Source organism: Trichomonas vaginalis, chromosome IV, assembly GCF_026262505.1.
Source record: "Trichomonas vaginalis G3 chromosome IV, whole genome shotgun sequence".
In the NCBI taxonomy this organism is placed as follows: Eukaryota; Parabasalia; order Trichomonadida; family Trichomonadidae; genus Trichomonas; species Trichomonas vaginalis.
In genome coordinates, this window is record NC_067206.1 from 30,497,454 (window position 1) to 30,522,881 (window position 25,428).

A 25,428-nucleotide genomic window follows, 5' to 3' on the forward strand; every position below is an offset into this window, starting at 1 on the left:
GTTGCAGTGAAGGCTTACTTTACATCGTTCAGAAACCGAAGGACTTCAATACAAAGAGATATAAGATAGGAAGGACATATAATATAACTCTAAGATATGACAGTACAGTCAATATAGTCAAGGTTGTGTTAGTTAATGATATGAGAGCTGCAGAAACAGAACTACTTGAAAAGTTTGAGAAAATGTATGGTGCTCCCATAAAAGGTAAAGAAACGTTTGAAGTAGATGAGATAGATAAAGCTATAAAATTATTTGACGAAGTTGCTGAAAAATACATGTAAAAATAACGTTTACCATGTAAAACGCTTATAAAATAACTGGGGTAGAAAAGAGGGTAGAAGACAGGTTAGATCTAACCTTCTACCCTAAAATATATTTTTATTGAATTCAGCACAAAAATCTGAGTAAAATGGCATAAGATTGCTACCCTCGAAAAACCGAGGATAGAGATTCCGTACGAAAAACAGTGAAATTTCTCTAGACCGACTTCCTTCGGGGTCGCCAAAACTCTATGAAATCATGAATTTCCTTAAGACAGAAAAAATAAAGTTAGTTTTATTTTTATTTATTTTTTTATTTTGTATGTAAGGACAGATATGACAACAACAGAGAACACAACAACAGTTATAGTCCATGAAGCTATAAATGAAGAATATGAGTGGGTTCAGTTTAACAAACAGTTACGTCTCATTCGTTCGGTCCAAAGACGATATGTACCAAATGCAAAGTATTTTGACAGCATGTTTTGCTCCAGATACTATGAAACCACAAGATTGGTTTGAATTAAATAGCACTCATGAACTCCTCAGTGAGTTTGAACATGTAGAACTTAAAAAGATGTACCAAGACAGACAAAACTTACCATCACATCTAAAAGGTATATATGTTCATAAGTTCCTAGTTAGTTCAATAGCAATGTGGGCTTCACCTCGTTATGCAATCTACATACTTATGCTACTTGACGAACTTTGTACAAAGCAGAGAGAGATATGATGAAAGAAGACAAAAGCATTTCAGAAAAGAATACCACGTTCGGTACCAAAAGGAAAGGAAAAGAACTATAAGTATATGATTTATACTGAAGAGATGGAAAATGAAGAAGATAAAGATATGGTTATGTTGCATTTAGTCAGAAGAAACAACAAAAGCTTTTACGACCTTGCTAAGATTTACAAATCTGACAGAAATTGGTTCTATCGCGAAAACTTACCGATTTCAATGACCCCAAATGAAGATGTGAAACAAATAGTTCAAGATACGTTACCTCAAACACACTATGATATGAAAGGTTGTACAATTCTTACCTTCAAAGAAGATTTGCCATTGTTAAAGGAAAAAATAACAGAGTATTTTGACAACTTCAAACAAGTAGGGTAGATGAACCATTTATTTTTTACGCTTGACTTCAGATGGCTCAGGTAGCTCTAGATGGTAAATTGCCTCGTCAAATCCTTCTGGCATTCCGAGTCCTTCCTTCCGACATTCCAAGTTCTTCCATCCGACAGAAAAAGTTTTTCCATCCGACAAGAAAAAATTTTCCCGACAACTGGAAAAAATTTTCCTGTTGTCCGTCCGTAAACCATTCAAATTTTCGAAAATTGAGAACTTTTTTCCCGACAACTGGAAAAAAATTTCCCGACAACTGGAAAAAAATTTCCTTCCGACATTCCGAGTCCTTCCTTCCGACAGGAAAAGTTTTTCCTTCCGACAGGAAAAGTTTTTCCTTCCAACAGGACACAAACGAATGTCTCACGTTCCTCTTCCTGAATGCCTTCCAAAGCCAGAAGAACCGACAGCCCCAGCACCACAACAGACTTACTAAGACTAAACACTTACATTTTTCAAGCTTGACTTTTTACAATTTGAACTTTGTTCGCGTAGATATGAATTCTGAAAGAAGTATGAGGGTCTTGTATGACTTTGTACTTCTCCCATAGTTCATGTCTGTCAAACTTACCTGCCATGGACTCTTTCATAAGTTCCATGAAATCGTCTTCGGACAATCCGGGGAAAAGTACAATGTCAGTAAGTATTCTTTTAACATCCTTACTTAAACTCTTTGCTGTCTGTACACATATTACGACTGAGATGTTAAAAGTGTCTGAGCTTCTTAAGAATTCGACACATATCTTGTTCTCTGTTCTTTAACAAAGGATGAGAGGCGAAATCATCTAAGATAAGAAGACATCTGTGAGGGTAAGTCTTCCAATCGTAAGATTGCAATTTCTTCGAAAATGTATTCTATCTCTTTCTGTTTGTTTCTGAAGTGTTTCTTCTCTAATATTCTCTGCATTTCCTCATTTGGGTCTTTAAACTTCGAATTGACATACTCATTTATAGCATTGTACTTCAAAACTCTTCTTTGGTACTTCTTTATCCAATCTAACAACTCAGAGTCTTTTATACATACTAACTTAGACTTTTTTATAATATCTTTGAACGAATTGACGGTTTTGGTCAAATTGACCAGAAGTACTACAAATGACTACTAACTCATAGAATGGGTTCTTCTCATCTAGTTCTTGTTGTTGTGCAGCCATTTTAAGATAAGTGAAAGTCTTGCCCGACCCAGGTGGTGCGATTAGACCTGTTATACCATTCTGAGCAAATAGGAACTTGTCATGTATAGGCTTTATCTGAGCATTTTCTAACTTCCTCTTGTTCTTGTTTAAAACATTCTCAAATTTCTTGTCAATGTCAGCAAACTTTTTTTCTAACATATTTTTAGAAAAATTAAAATTTTTATCTTTTTGAAAATGTCTAGCGATTTCGCCATCTATATTCGAGACAAGCTTTTCGACAGCAAAACATCTGTCGACCATAAAATCTTACATGTGTAAACAAGAAAGGTGAATTTGTTTCTAAAGTTCTGTTTTGGGAATATGACAAGAACCATATAAAACATTACAAAGAGCAGTCTTAAAATTTGTCAATGACAGACTTGTTGACAGAGATGACGCCGATTGGAAAGATGAAGTCCAACAAAAGTTCTTAGAATGCAAAGAAGACACATGCGCCGTTCTTGAAGATGAATAGAAAACAGAATTAGAAGAGCTATTAAAGGACAAAGACCTTTTACAAAAATATGGTTCTGAGAAGTTTGACATAACTACCAGAGAAGAAGAAGAAGAGAGAGAAGAAAGAAAAGAAAGTAGAAGAAGAGAAGAAAGAACCTGAACCAGAAAAAGAAATTTGACATGTAAAAAATAAATTTTATTTTTAGAACATTTCTGGGTCAATGTCAATGTTTCTTCCTCTTTAGGAGCAACACTGGTTTAGACTCTAAAATCTTTTACCCAATTTACCTTGAACTTCACTATCTTAGACTCATAATATTCATAGTCGTCTGCTTTCTTTGGTTCATAAGGTATAACAAGTTTGTATGCTTTGCCTTCTTTAAGGTTTGAGAACCTTCTGTCAAAATTTTCTTTGACTGCTAACAAACCTTCTATGTCTAAGTCTTCAAATTTCGCACCATTTTTAGTCACAATAGCAAACTTAACTGGTTCGATGTTCCAAACTTTGTCAAATGTAGACTTTTCAAAATGGTAGAAGTAAACATTCAAATAAGCAATGGGTCTAGTTCTTCTTTAAGTCCTGACATATATTTGTTGACTGAAATATATTTTGCCATCTTTTCTATCGGATAAAAAAATATATTTTTAAAATTTACTCAGAAAAATTTTTCTTTGTATATACGCCGTTCTGAACATCTAAAAGATTTTTGACGTTTGCCAAGAATGTTCGTTTAGAAGCTGCCATATAACCATATTCTTGACAATATTGTTTATATTCATCGTACAATGACCTTTCATCTAATGACACAAAGTCAGTTTCATCTATGAACAGTTCATATACACTCTTGTTTGCTTCTAACAACGTTTGTCTTTCTTCGGTATGTGGAATTTGTCTTGGATTGAACTTTGAAATATCTAATGTCATGAAATATGAGAACAAGTGGTTGTAAAAGTCAGATGTCAAAGTTTCTGCTAAGTCGTCAAAATATTCTGTATCTTGCATATGAGAATCTGACGTTCTGACAACTACATATCTTCTGTCAGAACTTTCTAACTTCATCGGAACGGCGTTGTTTGAAACCATAATGAAATTTGCAACATTTTCACAAACTCTTTGGTCTTTATATTTTCTTTCAACAACTCCAACTTTGTCTGTTATAAGACTCTTCAAAGCATCCGAGTTCAAAACTTTTGTTGTATCTATACTTTGAAGTTCGTTACATACTATAAGTTTCATATTCTCTATTGAAGAGTTAAATTTACCGCAGATGTTTTCTAAGTTTGTCATATTAGGGTTCGAATAGCCCTCTAACAGTTTGCACAAAATATCTGTAAAGAAAGTGTTCTTACCAGTTCCTTGTTTTCCAATTATAATGAGAGCAGTTTCATTTTTAGCACTTGGATGTTGTAAGATGTTTGCAAACCAACATAAGATATACTCATAGACTCTTTCGTTTCCATTGCATATAATTTCTTTGACATGGTCTAACCAAGCTTCTATAACATTTTCTTTCCATTCTACTTGTTCATATTTATATCCAGTGAAGATAGAATAGAATTTTGGAGATGGTGTATAGAACTTTATACCACGAACTGAAAAATCTTCTAACTTTGACAATAAGATATCCCAAGCATCTAACATCTTCATGCCAACTTGTACAACTTTTATTTTCTTAAGTTTCTGTCTACATTCTTGTTCTGAAACTATTGTTGCTCTTGGTTTGTTAAAGACAACATCCCATTCTTTCATGACATAACATTCTGGGGCAGAGTCAACATAAATGACTAAACGTTTCAAATTCTCGACTGCTTTGTTATAGTCTCTAAATGGACACATATTTCTGAATGCTTGGAAGTCATAAAAATCTGAAACATCTATTCTGTACATTTTTATAAAAATAAAAAAAATATTATTTTTTATTCTTGACTTTGTTGTTCCATTTGTTGCATTTGTTGTTCTTGAGCTATTTGTTGTTGAAGTTGTTCTTGTAGTACAATACTTTCACCAGTTGCATCTTCCAATTCGAAACTTTCTGCCGTCATTGACAAATACATAGGACATAAAAGTTTTACAGGAACAAAGTTTGCGTCAACTAAGGTTAAGTTTATGTTTGCTAAAGTGTTTGAGTTTACTAAAGCTGAAAACTCTGCATTCGAATGAACAATAGGCAAACCAGCAGAGAAAGTGTTGTTTATACGCATGAGTATCTTTTGGTCATAGTAGTTTCTGTCCACATTCGAATAGCACTTTGAACCTAAGTTTGAAACAATATATAAAATAGGTGTGCTTAAAGTCAATGGAACAGACATTCCTTGTATGACACCTTTTCCTGTTATAGGAAACTGTTGGTAGTAAAAACCAGATATAAGTTTTGTATTATAGCTCATATCGTTTATACTAAACTCAGTCGGACATCCAAACATAATGAAACCTGCTCTAGTTGCAGCACATGTTACATCCGTCCTTAAAGTATTAAATAAGTCAACAAAACCTGTTGGTGGTATATCTGAGTAAGTATCTTCAAAGAAGTATTTTTTACCATTCACAACAACAAAGTCTTCTGGTGTCAAAAGAGCAAAACAGGCTTTAGTCGTCATTGTGTTTAAGGTTAGTTTACAATATCGTCCTTGAGGACTTTGTAAGTTTGTTGTTATAGAATTATATGACTCAGGGTTTTTAGTCGTAATAGTATAAACCACTATGTCTTCTGCCATTTACTTAGCAAGTAAATTTTAATGAAATGTTGTGGTCGTCAAATATTTTTATGACGTCTGGGAAACTATACTTTAAGTTCAACGTTTCACCTCCTTTCATAACGTATATCTTGTCAATGACATTATATGAAACACCACAGCAAGCAATGTCGGGTTCTATTTCTTTGATGTTTATATCGTCTGCCTCTGTCAAAAGTTTCAATAGTTCTTTCAAAATTTCATGAGGTGCGATGACATATGAGTTCACTTTTACAGGGTTGTGTTCGACCAAGTTTAACATTAGACCTAAAGCTTGACAAATCTTCTCCTGAGTTTTAAGTTTGTCTTTAAGTTGCTTGTAGTCGTTTCGAATATCTGCAACAGAACTTAAGTCTCTGCTAACTTCAGGATATGTTGGTTGTTCTTTTACAGGAACTATTGTTATACCATCTTCGTCTTCGTATGGTTTCCCCACTTCAACATCTCTGTCTTTGACATTGACAACAACACTTTGACTGTTTGTTTGAGTTGGTGAATTTAACTTCACATCTGCCACCGCCATTAAACCTTTTGAAACACTCACGCTTCTATTTTTCGGAAATGACATTTTACTTAGAATAAAAAGATGGACGTATTCGAGTATCTCTTCGAATTGAAGCAGAACAAAGTTTACACACACAAACAATACAAATACATTGACAGAATAGTTCTTTACACAAACAATGGAAAATGTTATAGAATAGCAGTCTTTGCTGAACCTAAATATTTTCATAAAGCAAAGAAAGTTGGTATAACCGAGATGGTGAAAGTTCTTGAAGCAGACAAAAATATAACAACAAAACTGACCGATATTTCTAAAGGAAAGTTTATCTTACAATTTATGTCAAAACTGGCGTACTGTCAATATTTGACGGAGAGAAGTCAGTTCAAGAACAACTTACTGACCTGCTGCAAAATCTGCTCGATGGAAGCTGTCGTTATGCCAATCTGAGGAGCCCCAGCAGGTTTCATCGAACGAATCTTCAAAAGAGCATCTTCCGTGAAAAGTGCTATTGGTTTTGTAAACTTCTTTGCTTTCAATTCATCTGGACCGTCTCTGTCACCAGTATATTGTATTTGAACTGTACCAACAGTTGAAATACCACCCATAAAGTCTTCTGAGTCAGCAAATGGAATGCCAAGCCAAAAGTTTGAACGGTCTCCATTTGTATATTGAGTTTTTTGACCTCCTGTATGAGTCCATACTTTCACATATGGCATATAGAACTTTGCATTTCAGGGTTAATGGTTGTTGTGAAGTTGTTGTTAAAGTTCATAGCATCTAATGTCAAGTTGTATGACCTCATATCCTCAACTGTAGAATATTCTTCTCTTGGATAATATTTGCCATCTATGTTTATATGATATTTAATACCAGGGTTGTAGAAACAAGAATAGTCATTTATAGTTCGTCTGAACAGTACAAACATAGTATCTGCATGTTTCATTGCAGTTGTTAAAGCAATATCTGTTCTTGCACCTGGGTCAGCACTTTGGTTTCCAACTTCACCTGCAAAGTCTTTGACAGATATTTGGTGTATAGGGAACATAAGCGGAACTGCAATATATTTGGCAGCTAAAGCATTTGAAATATCTGGGTCCAACATATAGACTGCAAGTCTGCTTTCTATTCTCTTGCATTCAAACTTTTCGCATGTAAACTTAACTGGGTCCCAAGCAGTTCCAGCAGCATTGAAATAATAGTTTACTTCAGTGTTGAGGTTTGAGAAACCAAAGTCTAAGTCAACTTTGTCTTTGCAAAAGTCGGCGAATGACATTTTATTTGTTCCCACTACTTCTGTAATAGTGAATGGGTCTTGTGTTGGTGCAATGACTAAGTTATTTTTGCTTGGAGTAAGTTCAATAGAAATTTTTCCTGCCCAGTTTGGCAAGTATCTTAAAAACCTGAAGATGAGGAAAGATGACAAAGGAACTCTAAGTTTCAGTTTTACTTTAGTGACAGCATTTCCATCTGAACCAGAAAGGTTAACATAAACTCCTGGAACGTTAGGGTCAAGTCTTCTTATTTTCTCAATAGTTGCATACTGGTCTGTTTGTTCTCTAGCTTGTGGTTGTACTGAGTTTCTCAAAGCGAACCATTCATAGTTTGCCCATGTTACTGTTTGAACTAAGTCAGAGTTAGAATATATCTTATATCCCATGAAAACTTCTGGAGCATATTGGTATCCGACATAGAAAATTCCATTGCAACCTTTCTTGTCAGACAACTTGGCAGAAGGTTTTATTTCAATGTCTTGTTCCACGTATAAGAAAGAGTTGTCAATAGAAATTATATGAAACCTGTCGCAAGCAATATCTACTGTTGTTGAAGAACCTTCTCCAAACTCACCTACGTTTCCATAAGAAACAGCAGTTGTATATTCGTAAGTTCCAGGAACTATTTCTGACCTTCTAATGGCATTGTCGCATTCGTTATACCATTCGGAAACATTTCCATTCATAGCATCCAAAACTGTTGGCGTTATATTCTGAGCGGCGTACATTTCATATGAGTAAAAATATAGAATAGTTGGATTTATATGTCATAATAGAACCCACGTGGACCAAGCTTTACTTTCTTCCTGACTGAGTTTTTAACTCTTCTTTTTCCTTCATTGCCCTCTGCTTGAAGTTGTTGCATCTTTGCATTATGTTCATCTAGTATGTTGCAAATTTCCCATGTCCTTTTTGCCTTTTGGCTCTGGTCGCCCATCTCAGGTAACCTATATCCTAGAAAGAGTTTGTCATAGTTTGTATTTGAGTCGTCGCTTATTGTTTGCATGACTCTGTCCTGAGTTTCTGGTTCAAGCTCTTCAAACAGTGCCTGTCCATATGGAATATGCTCGTTTCCAAATATATGTTTTTGTAGCCATTCTGGTTTTCTTTCCATGTTACCAACTATATCTTTTGTGAATGGGAAAGCTTTTACCCAATCTTTCAGTCTTGCGTCGTTTATTTCTGTAGTTGGTTTTATTTTGTCAAGGAACATGTTTTTCAATACTAACATTTCATTTGGTACTGTCCATTTGAGTTTTCTTAAATATTCATCCCTTCTCGATTCATTCGTCTGCAAAGTAAGTTTTTATGACATTTTGTAAACTTTCGTTTGCAAGGTCATGTACAATAGGTTCTCTTCCTTCGCTCTCCCTAACTTTCTTTCTAAACTCTTCACCAAATATACCATCTCTATGGTTCTGTGTAGTTCTTTGAGATAAATGTTCTAGAACGTCAGGTGTTATATTTCCATCAGCCATGTTCATTTCATACTGGTTCAAAATATCTGCATCTTTCATATCTTTCAATGGCATTAAAGCCGCGCTGAAAATACCAGCTACATCTGGTTCACCATTCACTTCCATTGCGTCTACAACTTCTTGGAAATTGAGGTTGTAAGTTTATGAACCACCTATCTGGATTAGCTTTATGACCCCATCTCATTGTAGTTCCATCGTCTGCAGAAACAAAAGTAGGTTTGTTTCCATCTTGGTTAGGTTCTGAATGAACTTTAAACAATGTTTCATTTCTATATGTTTTCTTGAAATTTAACCTTTTATTTTCACCGAGTTCATCCGAAGATTGAACGTTAAATGCTCGTAAGTAAAAAGGGTTGTTGTATTTGTGTACATTTTCTTTCAGTACTTCCATTCTATGCTGAATATTTTCATCTGGTGTTGGAGTCTTTTGTATGTCGGCAAACATTTTTCGATATTCTTCTACTATGTCAGCCGAATTTTTTTTAGACTCTTGGAAATATTCCATATTCTCCGCATACTCTTGTTGAGGGTCAAGATTTTTCGGCTGTTCCAAATCTTCATCTAGTTCTGTGAGGTTAGTTTCCAAAGGAGCGACTTGTTCGTTTCCTTCAGGCTCTTCTAGCTGTTGTTGCTGAACTATTTCTTCCATGTCTGGTTGTATCTGAACTTCTTCCTGTGGAGTTTCTTGTACCTCATCTGCTGGCATTTCATATATTCCGAGACCGTTTTTAACAAGTTCCCTATTTAAGTCATCCGCATTCATAAGCTTTGTTCTTTCGTTCCGTCTCTATTTTTTACGCGTTTCATGAGAAGTTGAATTGTCATTTAGCTCTGACATCAAATATCTCGGAGTAAATTCAGTCATGTCATTTGGATGATATGCTATTAAATCATATCCCTTAGCGAGCTTGTATTTTCCAGGTTTGAATTATATCCGTTTTGGTGCTGAGCCATAAAGCTAAATAGGTTCGGGTCAGTATTTCCTTCCTTGAACTTTCTAATAGCTTCTTTATATCTGTCACTAAAGTCAATAGTATCTGGGAAACCATACTTTCTTTAAGCATTTTTAAGAATTCTTGGTTTCCTTGTTCTCTACTTCTTTTATGTCCTTGCTCTGTTTGTGGTTGTTGTGCAGTGTTTTGAACTGTTGGTTGTGTGCAGTGTTTTGAACTGTTGGTTGCAGTGTTTTGAACTGTTGGTTGTTGTGCAGTGTTTTGAACTGTTGGTTGTTGTGTTGGTTGTTGTGTTGGTTTTGGTGCATGCCTGTGTCTGTGTCCATGTGACGATGTAAATGTTTTAGGTAGTCCTGGTGCAGGTGCTTCCTCTTGGAGGGTTTGGTGGTATATAAGTTCCAACTGGCACATATGTTCCATCTGCAGCATAATGTCCTACCTGACTTTTCGTTTTTAAGAAAGCATTTACTAGGTCTGTTTTGGTCTGTTGTAACTCTTTTTCTTGACTTTCCACAACAGTTGCTCTAACGGCGTCATAGGCACTTTGAACTGCCTGTCTCGTTGCTGCATCTGTTATTTTCGTCATATTTTGTGCTACTTCTTTTAACTCTTTGTCGAAACCTTCAGACTTCAGTTTCTTTCCAGATGAGAAGTCGTTCACTAGTTTCACCTTACTATGAAGAGCTTCGAAGGCGTTCTTAAAGTCAGCATTTGTTAAAGCTTCATTTGAACTGTCTTCATCCGCTTGTATTTTTGTCCTTATTGACCCTATGAGTTGGGCTGCTTTAGCGTTGGCTTGGGCATCTAACCAGTCATTGTTAGCTTTTATATATTCTGCGCTTTTCATTGCCTTTTGCATGGCTGCGTCGTTATTTTTACTTTCTTGTGCTAAGTTTTCATACTGTACGGTTTGGTTTTGCAACTGTAAAAGTTTTTCTGCCTTTACATTTGCTTCAACTTCTTTTTTATACTCATCGCTATCCATATATGTCTTCAGGGCTTTTTGTTTTATCTCTTCATCTTTCAGTATTTTATATTGAGTAGTATGGTTTTTCAAATTTATGACATCTTGTTCCATTTTTGCTACTTCTGCTGCTTTTTCTGACACTTTTTTCGCATATTCCTCTGTACTTAGTTCTTTCAGTTGTTCTTCTTTCTTCTTTTTCTCTACGTTTAACTCATTGAGTTTCTTTGTGTGTCTGTCATATTCTAGTTTCTTTTCGTTTTCACTTATTTGCTTCTGTATGTCTATGTTTGACTTTTTGACATCTGTTATTTGATTTTTGAGTGAACTCAAATTCATTTGACTTTGAGGGTTATAAGCTGTTCCGTCTGCAGCTCCACCATAGCCTGCCATTTTCGCTAAAAGTGCCGCTCTTAAACCTCCACTCTGTGCACCAAAACTCGGTTTAAAAGCATAGGATTGCTTGACATTTGTTGCAACATAGTGGGGTCATTCAGCATTTGTTGTTGCAACTGTTGTTGTGGTGTCAGTTTTACTATTGGATGTTTCAATGCTCTCTTCCTCTTACGTATATTCTTACGTAGCTTACGTGGCATTTTAAGTGAAGTTAAAAAGCGGTTTTTGACAGATGTTTATATGACACTTTTTGTTCAGCACAAAAAACTACTCGGTCAACGGCGATGACTCTCAAAAACCGTTGTGCAAAAAGTTTTACCGTTGGACAAAAAAGCATATATAGAAAACAAAAAACGTTTATAGTTCATTCAATATTTGAGATGGAACGGTTTTCCAACGGTAACTATTAAATAAAATAAAAAAATAGAGGGGGTTACCGTTGACGAAAACGGTTCATCTCAAACTTTTCTATGAGTGGTCCGAAAAAAACAGTTCATTTTTCATAATGTACGCGTCTCGAACAGTGAAGCCCAATTCAATAGAATATATCTCGAAAAACAAGAAGCTGACACTGCTATTCAGTCTTTAATACAGAACCAAGCTCAGGAGAACTCAAAAGACTCCCAATTCAAATCGACATCCAATTCGAAGCAATTAAAACTTGACTCGAATGTTTTAAAACCACAGCCCGCACGAACAAATACAGCTCTAAGAATAGACCAAAGAATACCGAACAAAGAGTTGAGGTCAAGATTGAAATTACAATCGGATGAGTATTTTTCCCTTAACAACCAGGGAAATACTCCATATAACCGTATCTACACAAATACCGTTAAAGAAACAATAACGGCATACACAAAACTCTGTCAATTGGTCCCCAACCAGGACCAATTGACGGACATTATATGTTCCTACCTTCCCATATTTGCTGAGTGTGTGGAAGGTAGGACATTGTTACAAGCTTGCTTACGTATGCCACCAAATCTCCGTCAACAATTTGCTCAAATTGTACATGAATTTAAAGCTTTTAACAACGGATACGATGAAGATGAAGTAGCAGATGAATTTGGGGAAGAAAAAACATTTTTCCCCTCATATAATACGCCTGCAACAGTATTTCCTACTAATGAATTTCACAACTATTGTGTCGTTCATTTAATTGTTGTGGATATGCCCACAGGTGAAGACATTCTCAGTGGTGACTTCATCGAAGTCTGTATCAATACAGAATTGGGAGAAGATGAGTTGCACAAATTCTCCAACGTCGAACATATATTCAAACCAGCACACCAACTCTTTATCGAAACTGAAATAACACTCACACAAAATATGTCCATCTCATTTAAATCCAAATCAGGACGTCCATACAGAATTTGGATGAACTACGTCCTCCTCCACTACGCCGACGATGACGAAGAAGAGGAAGAGGAGGAGGAGGAAGAAGAAGAGTCCTCTGAATTCACACCAGAAGACTAACAATTTTCCGAATAAAAACTTCATTTATACTAAACATCTTCGGGGCTAGAGGGCACGAAGTGCCTGGAAGCCCCACTACCTTTTTTTTTTTTTTTTTTTTTTTTTTTTCATATAATTCGATCTCAAATAAATTTGTTAAATTTTTGTCCTCTTAAATTTTTAATATTATCTTTATATGAATGTGTTGATATATTCCACATTAATTAAATTTTCAGAGGTCTATTTAATCAATTCAAAATTATAGTAATATGTTTTTTGTTTTCTTTTTTGTTCTATATTTTTTCCAAAGGCAAAATAGTATTGAACTCAACTTATATCCGTTTACACTTCAAGAATTTCATATTCTTATTCCGCCAAACAAAAATTTCGAAATTCATTACGCTGTAAATCAGTCAAATCTTACTCATAACTATGTTGGACTACTCATCACCGATAATAAACATGCTCAAATTACTAGTTCAGAATTAACTGACGAATTGCTTGGATTTCAAACAAAATATTTAAAAATACCCAATAATTTCTGCATTGCCAAGAACTTATCTGGTATGTTTAATATAAAATCCATAAGTAACTCATCAGTATTTACCACATTTAAAATTGTATCACTAGGATCTACTGGCAAGCAAAATTTAATCCCAATATTTGATTCATCAGACGTATTCGATTTTGAATCCATTCGAAATTTTCTACCTGATCAAAACATCCAGCTGGCTTATTTTAATTTAGCTGGGGGATTAAACAGTGTTGTAGATGTAAATTATTCTGTAACTGAGTACATTCAAAATTCAATCGCATTATATTTAGATGGAAGAAAAATTGTTCAAAATAACCTCAATCAGCACTTCATATTCTGCAATTCACATATTGGCTTTTTACTGAATTCTCTCAACACTTCCTCAATAAAATCGATCAAATTACAAAAAAAAATTGAAGTTCAAAATCGTTATTGGAAATTTAACCAAGGTTATAACCGATTGGTACTCCAAAACACTACAATCCCGATTGTGGTTGCAATTGTTGCTGCTTACTATCTTTTTGGAATTATTTACCTGATATTAATTTGTTATAATGTCAAGAGTAGATTAAATAGGATATATGGCAGTCTTTTTGGCAAATGTATGTGTTGCTGCACAGATTTTGAAGGATATTATGAAGTTGCAGACTTCTATCAAAGTCATCCAAGATATTATTATTCAGATTATAACTCGTGTGGATGCAGAAAGTGTCAATGTTGTTATGAAAATCACTGTTCATGCTGTAATTGCTATTATTCATGCAACGAAAAGCTTTGCCAGTGTTGCTACGAAAGACATAATTACAGGTATTTCAATTTTCTACGAATATTGTTTTCTATATCTTCATTAGTTACATTCCCTATAGTATCTTTCATCAGTGTTCTTCACCTGTGCAATCCTACGCTTAGAGATAAAGATTTTGAAGAGAATTATAAAGATCAAGATATTAAATATAAAACACCTATGACAATATCAAAGTTTTATTCGAAATTCAAGCTTAAAGGTAAAACTTATAGCAATTCTAAATCAGAAATTGATAATTTTGATTCAAGTGACGAATCTAATGAAATTCAAGATGTAGAAAAACCATTTGCCAATCAACAAGCACCTGTCGAAGAAGAAAATTCATATAGTGGTAGTGAAAATAGCGCTATAGAACTTCCACCAATTCAAGAAAAAACTGAAATTAAAACATCTCAGCCTGAAACAAAACAAGAACAACCGAAAGTGAAAATAAATCCTGATATTGTTCCATCAATAACAGAAAAGAATGAAGAGAATCATGATGTTAACAAAGTTGAAGAAACTGCACTCAAACCTTTGCAGCTTAGTGGTTCACGACAACTTTCTTATGCTTGCAGTCCTTTGGCAGCTAATGAAACCGAAAATTCTGTCTTTGTTCAATCAATTCAAGAACCACCTTTAGAAGAACCAAGCAATGTAGCCAAGATTGGTCTAGATATTCTCCCTCTTCCAGCTCAGCATGCTCTTCCACCGCCAAACTTTGAGAACAATTATCAAAGTGATGAAACACATGAAAAACATGATGAAAGCCATGGAGAGAGATCAAGGAACAGTAAAATGAAACGTCAGCATAGAATGTCTATGCCAAACTTTTCAAATATTCCGGAATTCACTCCTTTGAATAATGAAGCTGTTGATCATTTCAAGGATATTTTGGATCACAGAAATGTTCTAACTGATGATGATGCAAATGACATTTTCTTTCCAAAGAAAAGAGGTCATCAAAAAAGAAAGTATTCACATGATGTTTGGAGAAAATCAATGGAACTCTTCGAACCACCATCTAATTTCGATACAGAAACAATCGAAATTCCTGAAAATATACCTAGTAACGAAACGATTTCTAATTATTCGAGCAGAAATAATTCAGAAGAAGAAATACCAAATTTTGTTGGTACACTTCCACTATTTCAAGCTGATGGTATGTCTATTATTATACCTCCAACTGCTGCCGAATATAATGGGATTGCACCGCCGATCACATTTATTGATCCGCAAGGAAATGTGAAACCTACAGAAAAGAGAAGACAAAAGAAGAGGAGAGCTTCAGCCTGGGTTGAAAAGCCAACAATAAGTAAGACAAATGATTTATCATTTTTATTTTGAAATTTTACTTTAAATTAGTCTGTTTTTGTTTAGATTATTATTCTGATTTTTATTATTGATTTTTATGAGTGCTTTAATGGTTATCAAATAAAGTTAACAAGCATAAATATTGATATTCTACTATAGTTTTTCATAATATTCCATTCAAGTAGTTAGAAATTGATGTAAATTATTTTTAAAAAAAATTGATGAATCAGAATGCTTTATAGATAGTTTATATGTTTGTGTTTTGTGAAACTATTCAAAAAAAATTCTGTCATCGGTATTTTTTGTTATAATGGTTTATCTGAAGTTATTTATCAAATATCGGTAATCCAAAATTATCGTTATCCATTGAAAAAAAAATAAGATTGGTGTGAAATTTTATTTATCGTTTTTCATTTTGAAATATGCTGTTATCATTACTTGGAGTATACAGTTATAATCATTCATCGTTCTATTACACCGAAATTGAATATATCCTTTCGAATAATGTTAGCGATGCTAAAACTTATATTGATGCAGATTCCAACGTTCACATTACATGCAATTACAAAGGTCAGAATATTAAACTAGATTCTTCTGATACCAAGAAGGTCAAAATTGATGCAAATTATCTATGTGTTGTCAATCTTACAGTGAATAATCAAAAAATCGAAATTAATGGCCCAGCTCAGGTTTATGTAAATGGTGATAACAACGTCATATCTAATAAGTTTGATTTAAGCAGGCCACTCTCTCATCCTCTTGTTATTATTAATGGTCATAAAAATACATTCAACATTAAGTGGTCCGAAACGTCTGATTCATCTTATACAGTTATTTCTGCATTTGTTAACGATGCAGATTTTAAACATACAGATCCAGGAGATACTAATTTTGATTTAGCAACATCCAAAGACTCAGGACTTGTAGGTGACATTGGTCCATTTTATAGTGTTAATATCAGCCAGATTTATCCATCTTCTGACTACGTTATTTATTATCATGGAATCCCAATTGGCGGAACAACGCATACCACTGATCCGGTTACTATCGCAATCATTGTCTCAGTCGTTGTTACGATTGTTATTTTGGCAATCATCGCAACAGTAATTGTTATTATTTGCTGCGTATGCAAGAAAAGAGATAAAGATGGTTTCCAAGGAATAAAGGCTGACCAATAATCTTTCTCATTAATCATATTCTCATCGTTTTTTATTTGACTAAACCAAATTTTTAGCAAAAAATCTTCTAAAATTTTCATTATAAGGTAGTCACAAAATCTAAGTAGTGAGGCTCTCAAAAATTGAACCGTACTCCATACAAAATTTGTGTACCCTCACTACTTAGATTTTGTGGCCTTCAATTGAGAGGTTAGTTTTGATAGAGCACGTTATAAAATTAAAAGGGAAAAATAAATAAAATTTAAACATTTAATTATATATAATGTAAGGAGTGTAATTCCAAATTTTCGAAAAACTATTCAAATTTGAGCATTTTTTTGGAAATAGTAAATCTAATATGTACATCTAATAACAACATGATTCATCACCTTTTCAAGCTCTGCAGTCAATTTTTTGAAATTTGATTGAAATAAATGTAGCAAAAATTACATTTCATTAGGGAATATATGAGTTTCTCTGGAAACAGGCTGATAAATTTTAAATTTTGTCCAATCAACATGAATGCATTGAGAAATTTGGATTGATTTTCTGGTAGAATCTGGAACAATTCAACCATGTATAAATGGATCATGTAATCATCATGAAATGTTAGTGTTAGAGTTCAAAAGAAACAGAATGAGTGGAAATCAAACACAATCTGAATAATTTTAAACGTATACAATCTTTAAGTTTGTATTTTAAATTCTACATATATGATTGTGTAATTCGTTCTTTCAAATTTTCGGATTCAGGCATGTTTTGATAAAATTCATTCCCAAAAACGTCAATTAACAATTAAATTTAGTGTATTTTAAATATATATACGTATTATATTTTATAAATTATATTAAATTCGCAAAATTTTAAGTTTTAAACAAAAATAAAAAATGTTCAAAATATGAAATTATGCATAGGATATTAAAATTTACATGTTAGCAATTTTTTGAATTGCTTTCAATTTTCATATTGAAATTTTTAAGATTTTTTTCTGAAATAATAAGCAAGAATATCAACCTAAATAATATTAAATTCCATGCGTTAATTTCCCCTCAAAAGTCATTGACCGCCTCTCAATCTAGATTTTGTGAGTACTTTAGTTATTCTATGTTTATCTTAAATGAATATTTAAAAATCTATAGTTTTGCCATTTATGAAATATGATGGAAAATCATGCAAAAATGTTCTGATCGAGAATTTAATAAGATATATTGATGTTTTAAGTATAGTATATTATATCCCGAATCATAAAAACGAAATATATTTATGTTTGTGTCATTGAATGAATACTTTTCATAAACAGGGAACAGGACAAATTTGCCACACGGCACTTTTTTTAAAAAAATTAATGGAGCGGAGCGATACTCTGCTGCAGGAGCCCCAAGGCTCCCAATCATTACGAAAGGGAGCCTCAGGGCTCCTGAGAATCCATCAGCAGAGGCCTTTTCATTTGGCCTCTGCTGATCAAAGATTCGGCGAAGCCATTCTTCGTCTCAGGAGCCCCAAGGCTCCCAATCATTACGAAAGGGAGCCTCAGGGCTCCTGAGAAACCTCTTTGAGAAGGTTTTCTTTAAGAAAACCTTCTCAAAGATGATTGTCAGCATTCACTCAAAATCTACCAAGAGTTTCAAAGTTTCAAATCTATCTGAAATGAAGCTTTGAATCTCTTGTATATCTAATTGTAGAGGTACCTTTTCAAAATGTCTTCTATTGATTAAATTTAATCAGTAAAAGTCATTTTGAAAAGGTACATCTCTATAATTGCTATTGAGCATTCACTCTTGGAACCTTGGAGCTCTTGTGTAGTGCATGAAAACTCCAAGATTCTAGCATAAAACATATATCATAGACATAATTTCTTCAAATATAATTTAAGGCTATTTTTTAAAAATGATAAAAGTGTAATTTAAGGTTATTGAAAAGTGACACTTGGCAAATTTGTCCCGCACTCTTCATAAACATGCATTGTTTGTCATTTAAATGGTTCATGTTTGCTTAAAAATTTCAATCGGTACATGACTTTCCAAATAATAATGTTCATATTGAAAAACAACAAAGAAATTTAACATAAAAATTGTGATATTAATATTAAAATAATGATAATGCCATAATATAAAGATTACATAATAAGAGAAACTGGCTATAATTGCCAAACGAGTTCCTAAATATAAAAAGTTTTTAATTTTTATTTAGAAAAAATGAAACACCTCTTAAAAATAGCATACTCGTCTTATGGATTATGTTGCGATTATTGGTTCATCTGGTGTAAAATATGATCTCTCAAATTTGTCAAAAAATGTATTTGTGAACATAAAATATAACAGGAAATTAAAATAAGTATTGAGCCATAGTAATTAAAGTAAACTGCGCGATAACCAATAAAAAAAGATGGTCCGCAATATGTGTTATAAAAATTTTATGAATAATCGGAGCTCAGACTTACTTATGAAAAATACAGTATTATTTCCGAAATAAAAATTCCTAATCATATTGAGAGGCTCTCAAAAATTTACGATGTTTTGAATGGCATTTTTGGCCATTTTAGAATTCAAAACTTCTATTCTCATTTTCATTATAAATATAAAAATTTTAATTATAGGTATTGGAAGGATGAAATCGATACAACTCGACAAAATCATCTGACAGCTTCTCAATTTTTGTGAATATCGTTTATTAATAATTTTTATTTTTATTAGCAAATTTTAATCATTGTAATCAGTAGTTTGATTTTGCCCAACTCAAACCGTTGATTTTTATATAATTGAAATAATTTCAAACTGTATCATTTTCATGCTAAGTTTCTTCTTCTTGGTATTCCGTGTGCTGTCCGCAGAATCATTTTCTATTAAATATGAAAATGACTATGGCTATGCTAATTCTTTTGACTTAATATACACTAAGAACGGAATAGATTATACTACATCCCAGTCAGGATGGGCCATTGCATATCGGTTTTACAATAATGATACCCCAGGAAATAAAATGGATATTCAAAGGAATGATAATGGTGTTCACAAGGATGGCGACATAACAATTTCCTTGACATCCAAAGAAGAACCAGGTCCAGGTTTCCTCACACTTAATACTGGCAAATACTGGAAATGAAGCCAAAACTCTAGATTTATCAGTATTAAACGACGCAGTTTTTGCCACTACAGAAGACAGAGATGATGATTGTGAGCTAGCTGTTCTCGATAATGGAAATGCATTGTGTCTTTATGATAATAAAAAGAATGTTGCATATACTCTTTTACCACGCAGTTTTGGTGATTTCAATGATGTTGATGCTTTATACTACGGTCATTATAATGATGATGATGCTCCATTCTTTAAAGATGGTACTGGTAGAACTACTCCTTCAAATCCAGATTTTGATGAAATTTTTTCATTTTCATGGCTTAATAGAAAAGTTGAACCAAAATCTTCTTTGGTATTGAAAGTTAGTATACATAAGTCGTGTACGGTGGCACTGCGCACCTCCATACACAACTTAGCTGTTTTGACACTTTACAAAACCGTTAACGTATATTTTACAACACAAACACAAACACCAACTTAACCTTAAATATTTATAAAGCCGCCAACCACTTCACCTCACTACTGTAAAAAATAAACGTTCTCACTTACAGAAGTATTGCAACTCTTCCCATTGCTGTGCTTCACACAATAGTTCATATTCTTCAGTATCGCTGCTGTCGCTCCAATCGTCAGAGTCAAAGTCACTGTCAAAATAAATGTTAGTAAGTTTTGACAAAGCTAATGAAACACGCTTACCGTTTGTATCGTATGCTTGTATAAACTTTCCATTCTTCATTCCTTCATAAACGCTCAAACTAACTTTACCCTTTCTCCCTCGTATCTGATAGAATGTATTTTCACGAGGAACGAAGAACAAATTCTTGAACTCATGACCGTTGTAGTTTGTTATCTCAATAGTTTTCGTCATTTACATAAAAATAAAATAAAAATAAACTTAAAAATAAACTTAAAATTAATGATATCACCACCCTCACACGTATGAAAACATAGCACAAAAATAAATTTAGGTGAAGTGGTGAGATCTTACCTCTTTTTTCACCTGTTTTTTCACCCACTTGAATTCATTACTTTATAATCTCACGAAACTTAACAGGTAGCATAACAGATTAAAATCAGATGAGGTTTTGAACCAAAATTTCTAAGCAACGTTGTCAAGGATTTTGAGGAACTAGGGACAGAGTGTGGCAAAGTCCAAGATTTAATTTATCTTCACCTGTTTCATCAGCTATCTCATCTAATATGCCAATATTTTATTCATAACTCGTGGCAAACTCACTAACTTTCATTATGTTCATCTGCATGCTTCATCTGATAGAAAGTATGACTTTCATTAACTCTGTGAGATAATGAAAACTACTAGGGACAGAGACCATGGCAAAGTTTATGACTTTCATTATTTCCAGAACTTAATGAAAACTACTAGGGACAGAGACCATGGCAAAGTTCATGATTTAATTTATTCTCTCACTAACAACAAACACAAACTCCAACACTAACATCAAGTACTAACTTCAGCACAAATGACAAACACTAACAACAAACACAAACTCCAACACTAACGACAAAAATAAATGTCCTCACTTCTTAACAAAGTAATATGTGCTTCTTACACCACCATAGCTCAAACGTTTCTTTTCAAACATCGATTGAAACTTATTTTGAGCCATTGGCTTTAGTCTCTTTTTCTTCAAATACGCCAAGAAATCTTCTTCACATCTTTTCACTTCATAGCCTTCTTTAAACTCCTCCTTGTTAAGTTCTATGAAATCCTTTATATTATTCTTTGTTGCAATGGCTTCTTCACGAACGACATCATGAACTATTTCATCACTGTTCTCATGTATGACCTCCTCACTGTTCTCATGAACTATTTCATCATTGCATTCATGTATGACCTCCTCACTGTTCTCATGAACTATTTCATCACTGTTCTCATGTATGACCTCCTCACTGTTCTCATGAACTATTTCATCACTGTTCTCATGAACGACCTCCTTACTGTTCTCATGAACTATTTCAACACTGTTCTCATGAACGACCTCCTTACTGTCTTTCATAAGCGTTTCAAAGTCTCCTTTACTCATTACTTCAATCTCATGCTGTTCACAGTAGTACTTAAACTCACTGTATATGTCTTTGTTGTATGTTATATTGCTTCCCATGTACTCCATGAATTTTTCAAACACTTCCTCATAATTCACTGTTTCTTTCTTTCCACGACCTTCTAATATCATACTTGCTTCGTAAATATAACTTCTTGCAGAACCGTCTCGCTTTCTACTTCTCTTCACAAATTCTCTCATCTTGCCACCAAATACATTTGAACTACATGCAAAGAATTCATTCTCCTTCGCAAATTCTTTATATCTTCTGTAGCACTCTGTACAATTCCATCCGGATACAAACTTTTCATAGAACTCCTCGTAAAACATTTGGTAAGGTGTTTTGTTCATTTCGATGAGTTCTTGTTTAGCCCTGGTGAATGGTATCTTCCTTACATCAAATTCACTTAAATCTTTCTTCATGAAGTACGTCAGTAAGTTTGAATAAAACTCTTCATTAAAGCTTTCAATGAGATTTGAGAAATATTCGTAATTTCCTTTGTATCTGCTGCTTACGTCAATGACAACAAATCTTCTGTCGTCTTTATCAATCTTTACTGAGTTGAAGTTGTTAGATATCATGATGATATTACAAACATTCTCTATCTTTCTTACTGGCTGACACTTCTGATTTAAGTCCAACTGAGTCTCTGTTACTATTGACTTTAGTGCGTCGTGGTTCATGACCTTAGACGTATCGCATGAGCTTAGTTCATTGCATACGATGAGCTTCATGTTCTCAATAGCAGCATTGAATCTACCAACCACATTCTCTATTGCCGTTATATTATTGTTGGCGTACTTGCTAATGAGCTCGCATAGAACATTACTAAGTACATTCTTACCAGTTCCTTGCTTTCCTATTAACAAAAGTACTGTTCCAGTCTTTCCACAAGGATTTTGAACGATGTAGGCGAACCAGTTCAAAACATACTCATAAAGCTCTTCATCCTCATTACATATGACATCGTGAACATGTTTCAAATAATCCTTCAATAACGCTTTCATCTACTTCATTCAGTACCTCATACTCATATCCTCTGAAATAGCTGTAAATGTCATCTCTTTCGTCAAAGAATCTCATGCCTGACTTCATAAGATAGTTCTTGTTCTGACCCGCTTCATAAATCATCAGTGCGTTCACATCCTTCTCCTCAATACGTCCTACATAAACACTCTTCATGAGCTTATTGAATTCCTTGCTATCTACTGACACAAGTGTTGTTGTGTCTCGTATTCCATCATAATCTTTCACTAGATATGTCATACGTGCTCCGTCAATAACAACAACATCTTCTTAAGTCATTTATAACACTAACTATGTCAATACCTTCTTCACTCATGTACTTATTTTTCCTCAAGTCCTTTAGTGTGAAAGTGTCTCTAAGTTCTATTTCAAGCAATTCATTTACACATCCTTTGCAATACTTCTCTATAAAATATTTCTGTCGTTCTTTACTAAGTTTCTTAACAGCTCTAAAGAACCATGTGTTTTGACTCAAACATCCTTCACAACTTCTCTCATTCATTCCTAGTTCTTTCATGTCATTATCTTCAACCTCTATGGTCTCATTGACTAAGGTCAAAGGGTTCTTAGTCATTGCTGGTCTTATCTGAAACAATGTTTGTGCAACAGGTTTAACTAGTTCAGCAACGTCCTTCCTTAATATGAATAGCTGTTTCCACTCATCTTTGCTAACAGTTCTTTCATAACCACTGACAGTAATGATTTCATTTGCTGACCTTAGACGCTTATGTTCTATCATTTGTATTGCTTTTGTGTAAGGCTTTTCGTGAGCATAGGTTGTATATGTCATTCCTGCAATGTTCATTCATGCCAATAGTACTAAATCCTTTCTTTGCTGTTGAATGCATAATATCCATTAGTTCCTGTGTTCGTATTGCTGTCTCATAAAATACAACAAGACCTTTGTCATCTATGACGTACTTACCGAAAACATTGCTTATATTCTTTAACCATGAAATAACATCCTCATTCATGCTGTCAAACATGAAGTAAGGTCTTACATACTCTTCACTTATAAGATACTCCACAAAGTACTTGTTAAGCTCTATGTCCTCGTGAGCGATTTCATTAGGTTTGATATTAGTTCCTTTTGTCATTGCTGTCATGTACTTCACTCTCATAGTTCCTTTCAATAGCGTAAAAATACTTCATTGTTTCATAACTGCTCTAAATTCTGTTCAAAATTCGTACAACATAACTTTTTAACATTAGTGAAAGAACATGAGCGAAACAACAACATCTAACATTACAGAAGAAGTCAATGACAATGCCGATGAAAACATTACAGAAGGAGCTAGTGAAAATATTGACGAGTTCAGTGAGGAAGAAGATATTGAGGACGTCAATGAGAACGTTAGTGGGGAACAAACTCAATGGGAAACATTGAGAAATCATGAAGATTATGAGATTTGTACGACATATCCTTTTACTATTCGTCGAAAGAAAAACAAACATATTAAGAGTGAATGCTTAAATAATCATGGTTATATTGAGCTTAGTTTAAACAACAAAACACATTTAAAGCATAGAATTATTGCAGAACAGTGGATTGAAAATCCAAACAATTTGAAAGAAATAGACCATATAAATCATGATAGAACTGACAACAGAATCTCAAACCTTCGTTGGTGTTCTAAATCTGAAAACAATAGAAATAAAAGCAAGTATGGCGATATAGTTTATGAGTTCGTTGATGAAATATCTGACGAAGCTGTTGAAATAACAGATTATGGTAAGCATTCGTTTGAGTTCTACTACTATGTTGAGAATGAGGACGCATTCTATTATTATACAGGTCTTAACTATCGAAAACTTCATATAAACTTTACAAAAACAGGTGATGCTTATGTTTGTATGATAGATACAGAAAACAAGAGAGTAATTTTATGCATAAACAAATTCAAACGCTTGTACGGCTTCATGTAGGACAAACATTATTTTTCAACACTAACGCCAACACGTAGGACAAACATTCATGACTAACATTACTGTATAACATAAATGTTTTGTCATGATTTCATCGTAAATGTTTTGTCATAGATTTCATCGTAAATGTTTTGTCATGATTTCTTCGTAAATGTTTTGTCATGATTTCTTCGTAAATGTTTTGTCATGATTTCATCGTAAATGATTTGTCATGATTTCTTCATCGTAATGAGTGTAAATGATCCAAAAATAATGTTTATGTTAGAATGTTAGATCTAACACCTTTTCTAACATGTTTTCTAACATGACCTCATCGTAAATGTTTTGTTATGACCCATGGAACTTAAACATAAATGTTTTGTTATGACCTCATGGAACTTAAACGTAAATGTTTTGTCATGACCTCATCGTAAATGTTTTGTCATGACCTCATCGTAAATGTTTTGTCATGACCTCATCGTAAATGTTTTGTCATGACCTCATCGTAAATGTTTTGTTATGACCTCATGGAACTTAAACATAAATGTTTTGTTATGACCTCATGGAACTTAAACGTAAATGTTTTGTCATGACCTCATCGTATATGTTTTGTCAAGATTTCATCGTACATGTTTTGTCATGATTTAATCGTAAATGTTTTGTCATGATTTAATCGTATATGCTTTGTCAAACATGAACGTATATGTTTTGTCGAAACTTCTTCATCGTAATGAGTGTATATGCTTTGTCGAAACTTCTTCATCGTAATGAGCGTATATGTTTTGTCGAAACCTCT

The 25,428-nt window shown here is 33.7% G+C and overlaps 14 protein-coding genes and 1 pseudogene across 15 annotated transcripts, besides 6 other annotated features; 6 read left to right on the forward strand and 9 right to left on the reverse strand.

Moving 5' to 3' along the window:
- Nucleotides 1–12,901: part of a mobile genetic element that runs on past the window's edge.
- TVAGG3_0196720 lies at nt 597–1,190 on the forward strand (annotated as a pseudogene). Its single transcript has one exon. A coding segment is annotated over exon 1 (594 nt).
- On the reverse strand, nt 3,670–4,905 carry TVAGG3_0196730 (uncharacterized protein; the record flags this gene model as incomplete). The annotated part of the gene is made up of 1 exon (XM_051226202.1): nt 3,670–4,905. The coding sequence occupies one exon, from the start codon at nt 4,903–4,905 to the stop codon at nt 3,670–3,672; it is 1,236 nt and encodes a 411-aa protein (XP_051111188.1).
- Nucleotides 4,935–5,732, reverse strand: TVAGG3_0196740 (uncharacterized protein; the record flags this gene model as incomplete). The annotated part of the gene is made up of 1 exon (XM_051226203.1): nt 4,935–5,732. The coding sequence occupies one exon, from the start codon at nt 5,730–5,732 to the stop codon at nt 4,935–4,937; it is 798 nt and encodes a 265-aa protein (XP_051111189.1).
- Nucleotides 5,737–6,273, reverse strand: TVAGG3_0196750 (protein of unknown function, DUF4106 family; the record flags this gene model as incomplete). The annotated part of the gene is made up of 1 exon (XM_051226204.1): nt 5,737–6,273. One exon carries the CDS (start codon nt 6,271–6,273, stop codon nt 5,737–5,739), a length of 537 nt encoding a protein of 178 aa, XP_051111190.1.
- Nucleotides 7,550–8,254, reverse strand: TVAGG3_0196760 (uncharacterized protein; the record flags this gene model as incomplete). Its single annotated transcript, XM_051226205.1, has 1 exon — nt 7,550–8,254. A coding segment is annotated over one exon (705 nt), but the record flags the coding sequence as incomplete, so codon positions are not given.
- Nucleotides 8,287–8,580, reverse strand: TVAGG3_0196770 (protein of unknown function, DUF4106 family; the record flags this gene model as incomplete). The annotated part of the gene is made up of 1 exon (XM_051226206.1): nt 8,287–8,580. A coding segment is annotated over one exon (294 nt), but the record flags the coding sequence as incomplete, so codon positions are not given.
- TVAGG3_0196780 (protein of unknown function, DUF4106 family) lies at nt 11,355–11,517 on the reverse strand (the record flags this gene model as incomplete). Its single annotated transcript, XM_051226207.1, has 1 exon — nt 11,355–11,517. A coding segment is annotated over one exon (163 nt), but the record flags the coding sequence as incomplete, so codon positions are not given.
- Nucleotides 12,290–12,793, forward strand: TVAGG3_0196790 (uncharacterized protein; the record flags this gene model as incomplete). Its single annotated transcript, XM_001298960.1, has 1 exon — nt 12,290–12,793. One exon carries the CDS (start codon nt 12,290–12,292, stop codon nt 12,791–12,793), a length of 504 nt encoding a protein of 167 aa, XP_001298961.1.
- Nucleotides 12,803–12,901: a terminal%2Cinverted (terminal inverted repeat of Maverick-3 transposon ID:TVAGG3_0196630).
- A 1,010-nt stretch (nt 12,902–13,911) lies between these two features.
- TVAGG3_0196800 (uncharacterized protein) lies at nt 13,912–15,438 on the forward strand (the record flags this gene model as incomplete). Its single annotated transcript, XM_001298961.1, has 1 exon — nt 13,912–15,438. One exon carries the CDS (start codon nt 13,912–13,914, stop codon nt 15,436–15,438), a length of 1,527 nt encoding a protein of 508 aa, XP_001298962.1.
- A 238-nt stretch (nt 15,439–15,676) lies between these two features.
- Nucleotides 15,677–16,965, forward strand: TVAGG3_0196810 (uncharacterized protein; the record flags this gene model as incomplete). Its single annotated transcript, XM_001298962.1, has 1 exon — nt 15,828–16,583. One exon carries the CDS (start codon nt 15,828–15,830, stop codon nt 16,581–16,583), a length of 756 nt encoding a protein of 251 aa, XP_001298963.1.
- Nucleotides 16,966–17,861: 896 nt separating this feature from the next.
- Nucleotides 17,862–17,895: a terminal%2Cinverted (terminal inverted repeat of MuDR-4N1_TV transposon ID:TVAGG3_0196820).
- Nucleotides 17,862–18,510: a mobile genetic element.
- Nucleotides 18,482–18,510: a terminal%2Cinverted (terminal inverted repeat of MuDR-4N1_TV transposon ID:TVAGG3_0196820).
- An 839-nt stretch (nt 18,511–19,349) lies between these two features.
- On the forward strand, nt 19,350–19,917 carry TVAGG3_0196830 (uncharacterized protein; the record flags this gene model as incomplete). Its single annotated transcript, XM_001296615.2, has 1 exon — nt 19,350–19,664. One exon carries the CDS (start codon nt 19,350–19,352, stop codon nt 19,662–19,664), a length of 315 nt encoding a protein of 104 aa, XP_001296616.1.
- A 261-nt stretch (nt 19,918–20,178) lies between these two features.
- TVAGG3_0196840 (uncharacterized protein) lies at nt 20,179–20,505 on the reverse strand (the record flags this gene model as incomplete). Its single annotated transcript, XM_001296616.1, has 1 exon — nt 20,179–20,505. The coding sequence occupies one exon, from the start codon at nt 20,503–20,505 to the stop codon at nt 20,179–20,181; it is 327 nt and encodes a 108-aa protein (XP_001296617.1).
- A 670-nt stretch (nt 20,506–21,175) lies between these two features.
- Nucleotides 21,176–22,051, reverse strand: TVAGG3_0196860 (phage fiber proteins family; the record flags this gene model as incomplete). The annotated part of the gene is made up of 1 exon (XM_051226208.1): nt 21,176–22,051. The coding sequence occupies one exon, from the start codon at nt 22,049–22,051 to the stop codon at nt 21,176–21,178; it is 876 nt and encodes a 291-aa protein (XP_051111194.1).
- Nucleotides 21,176–23,325: a mobile genetic element.
- Nucleotides 23,326–23,452: 127 nt separating this feature from the next.
- TVAGG3_0196880 (uncharacterized protein) lies at nt 23,453–23,848 on the reverse strand (the record flags this gene model as incomplete). Its single annotated transcript, XM_051226209.1, has 1 exon — nt 23,453–23,848. The coding sequence occupies one exon, from the start codon at nt 23,846–23,848 to the stop codon at nt 23,453–23,455; it is 396 nt and encodes a 131-aa protein (XP_051111195.1).
- Nucleotides 23,849–23,948: 100 nt separating this feature from the next.
- On the forward strand, nt 23,949–24,653 carry TVAGG3_0196890 (His-Me finger endonucleases family; the record flags this gene model as incomplete). The annotated part of the gene is made up of 1 exon (XM_051226210.1): nt 23,949–24,653. The coding sequence occupies one exon, from the start codon at nt 23,949–23,951 to the stop codon at nt 24,651–24,653; it is 705 nt and encodes a 234-aa protein (XP_051111196.1).
- Between the last annotated feature and the right edge of the window lie 775 nt (nt 24,654–25,428).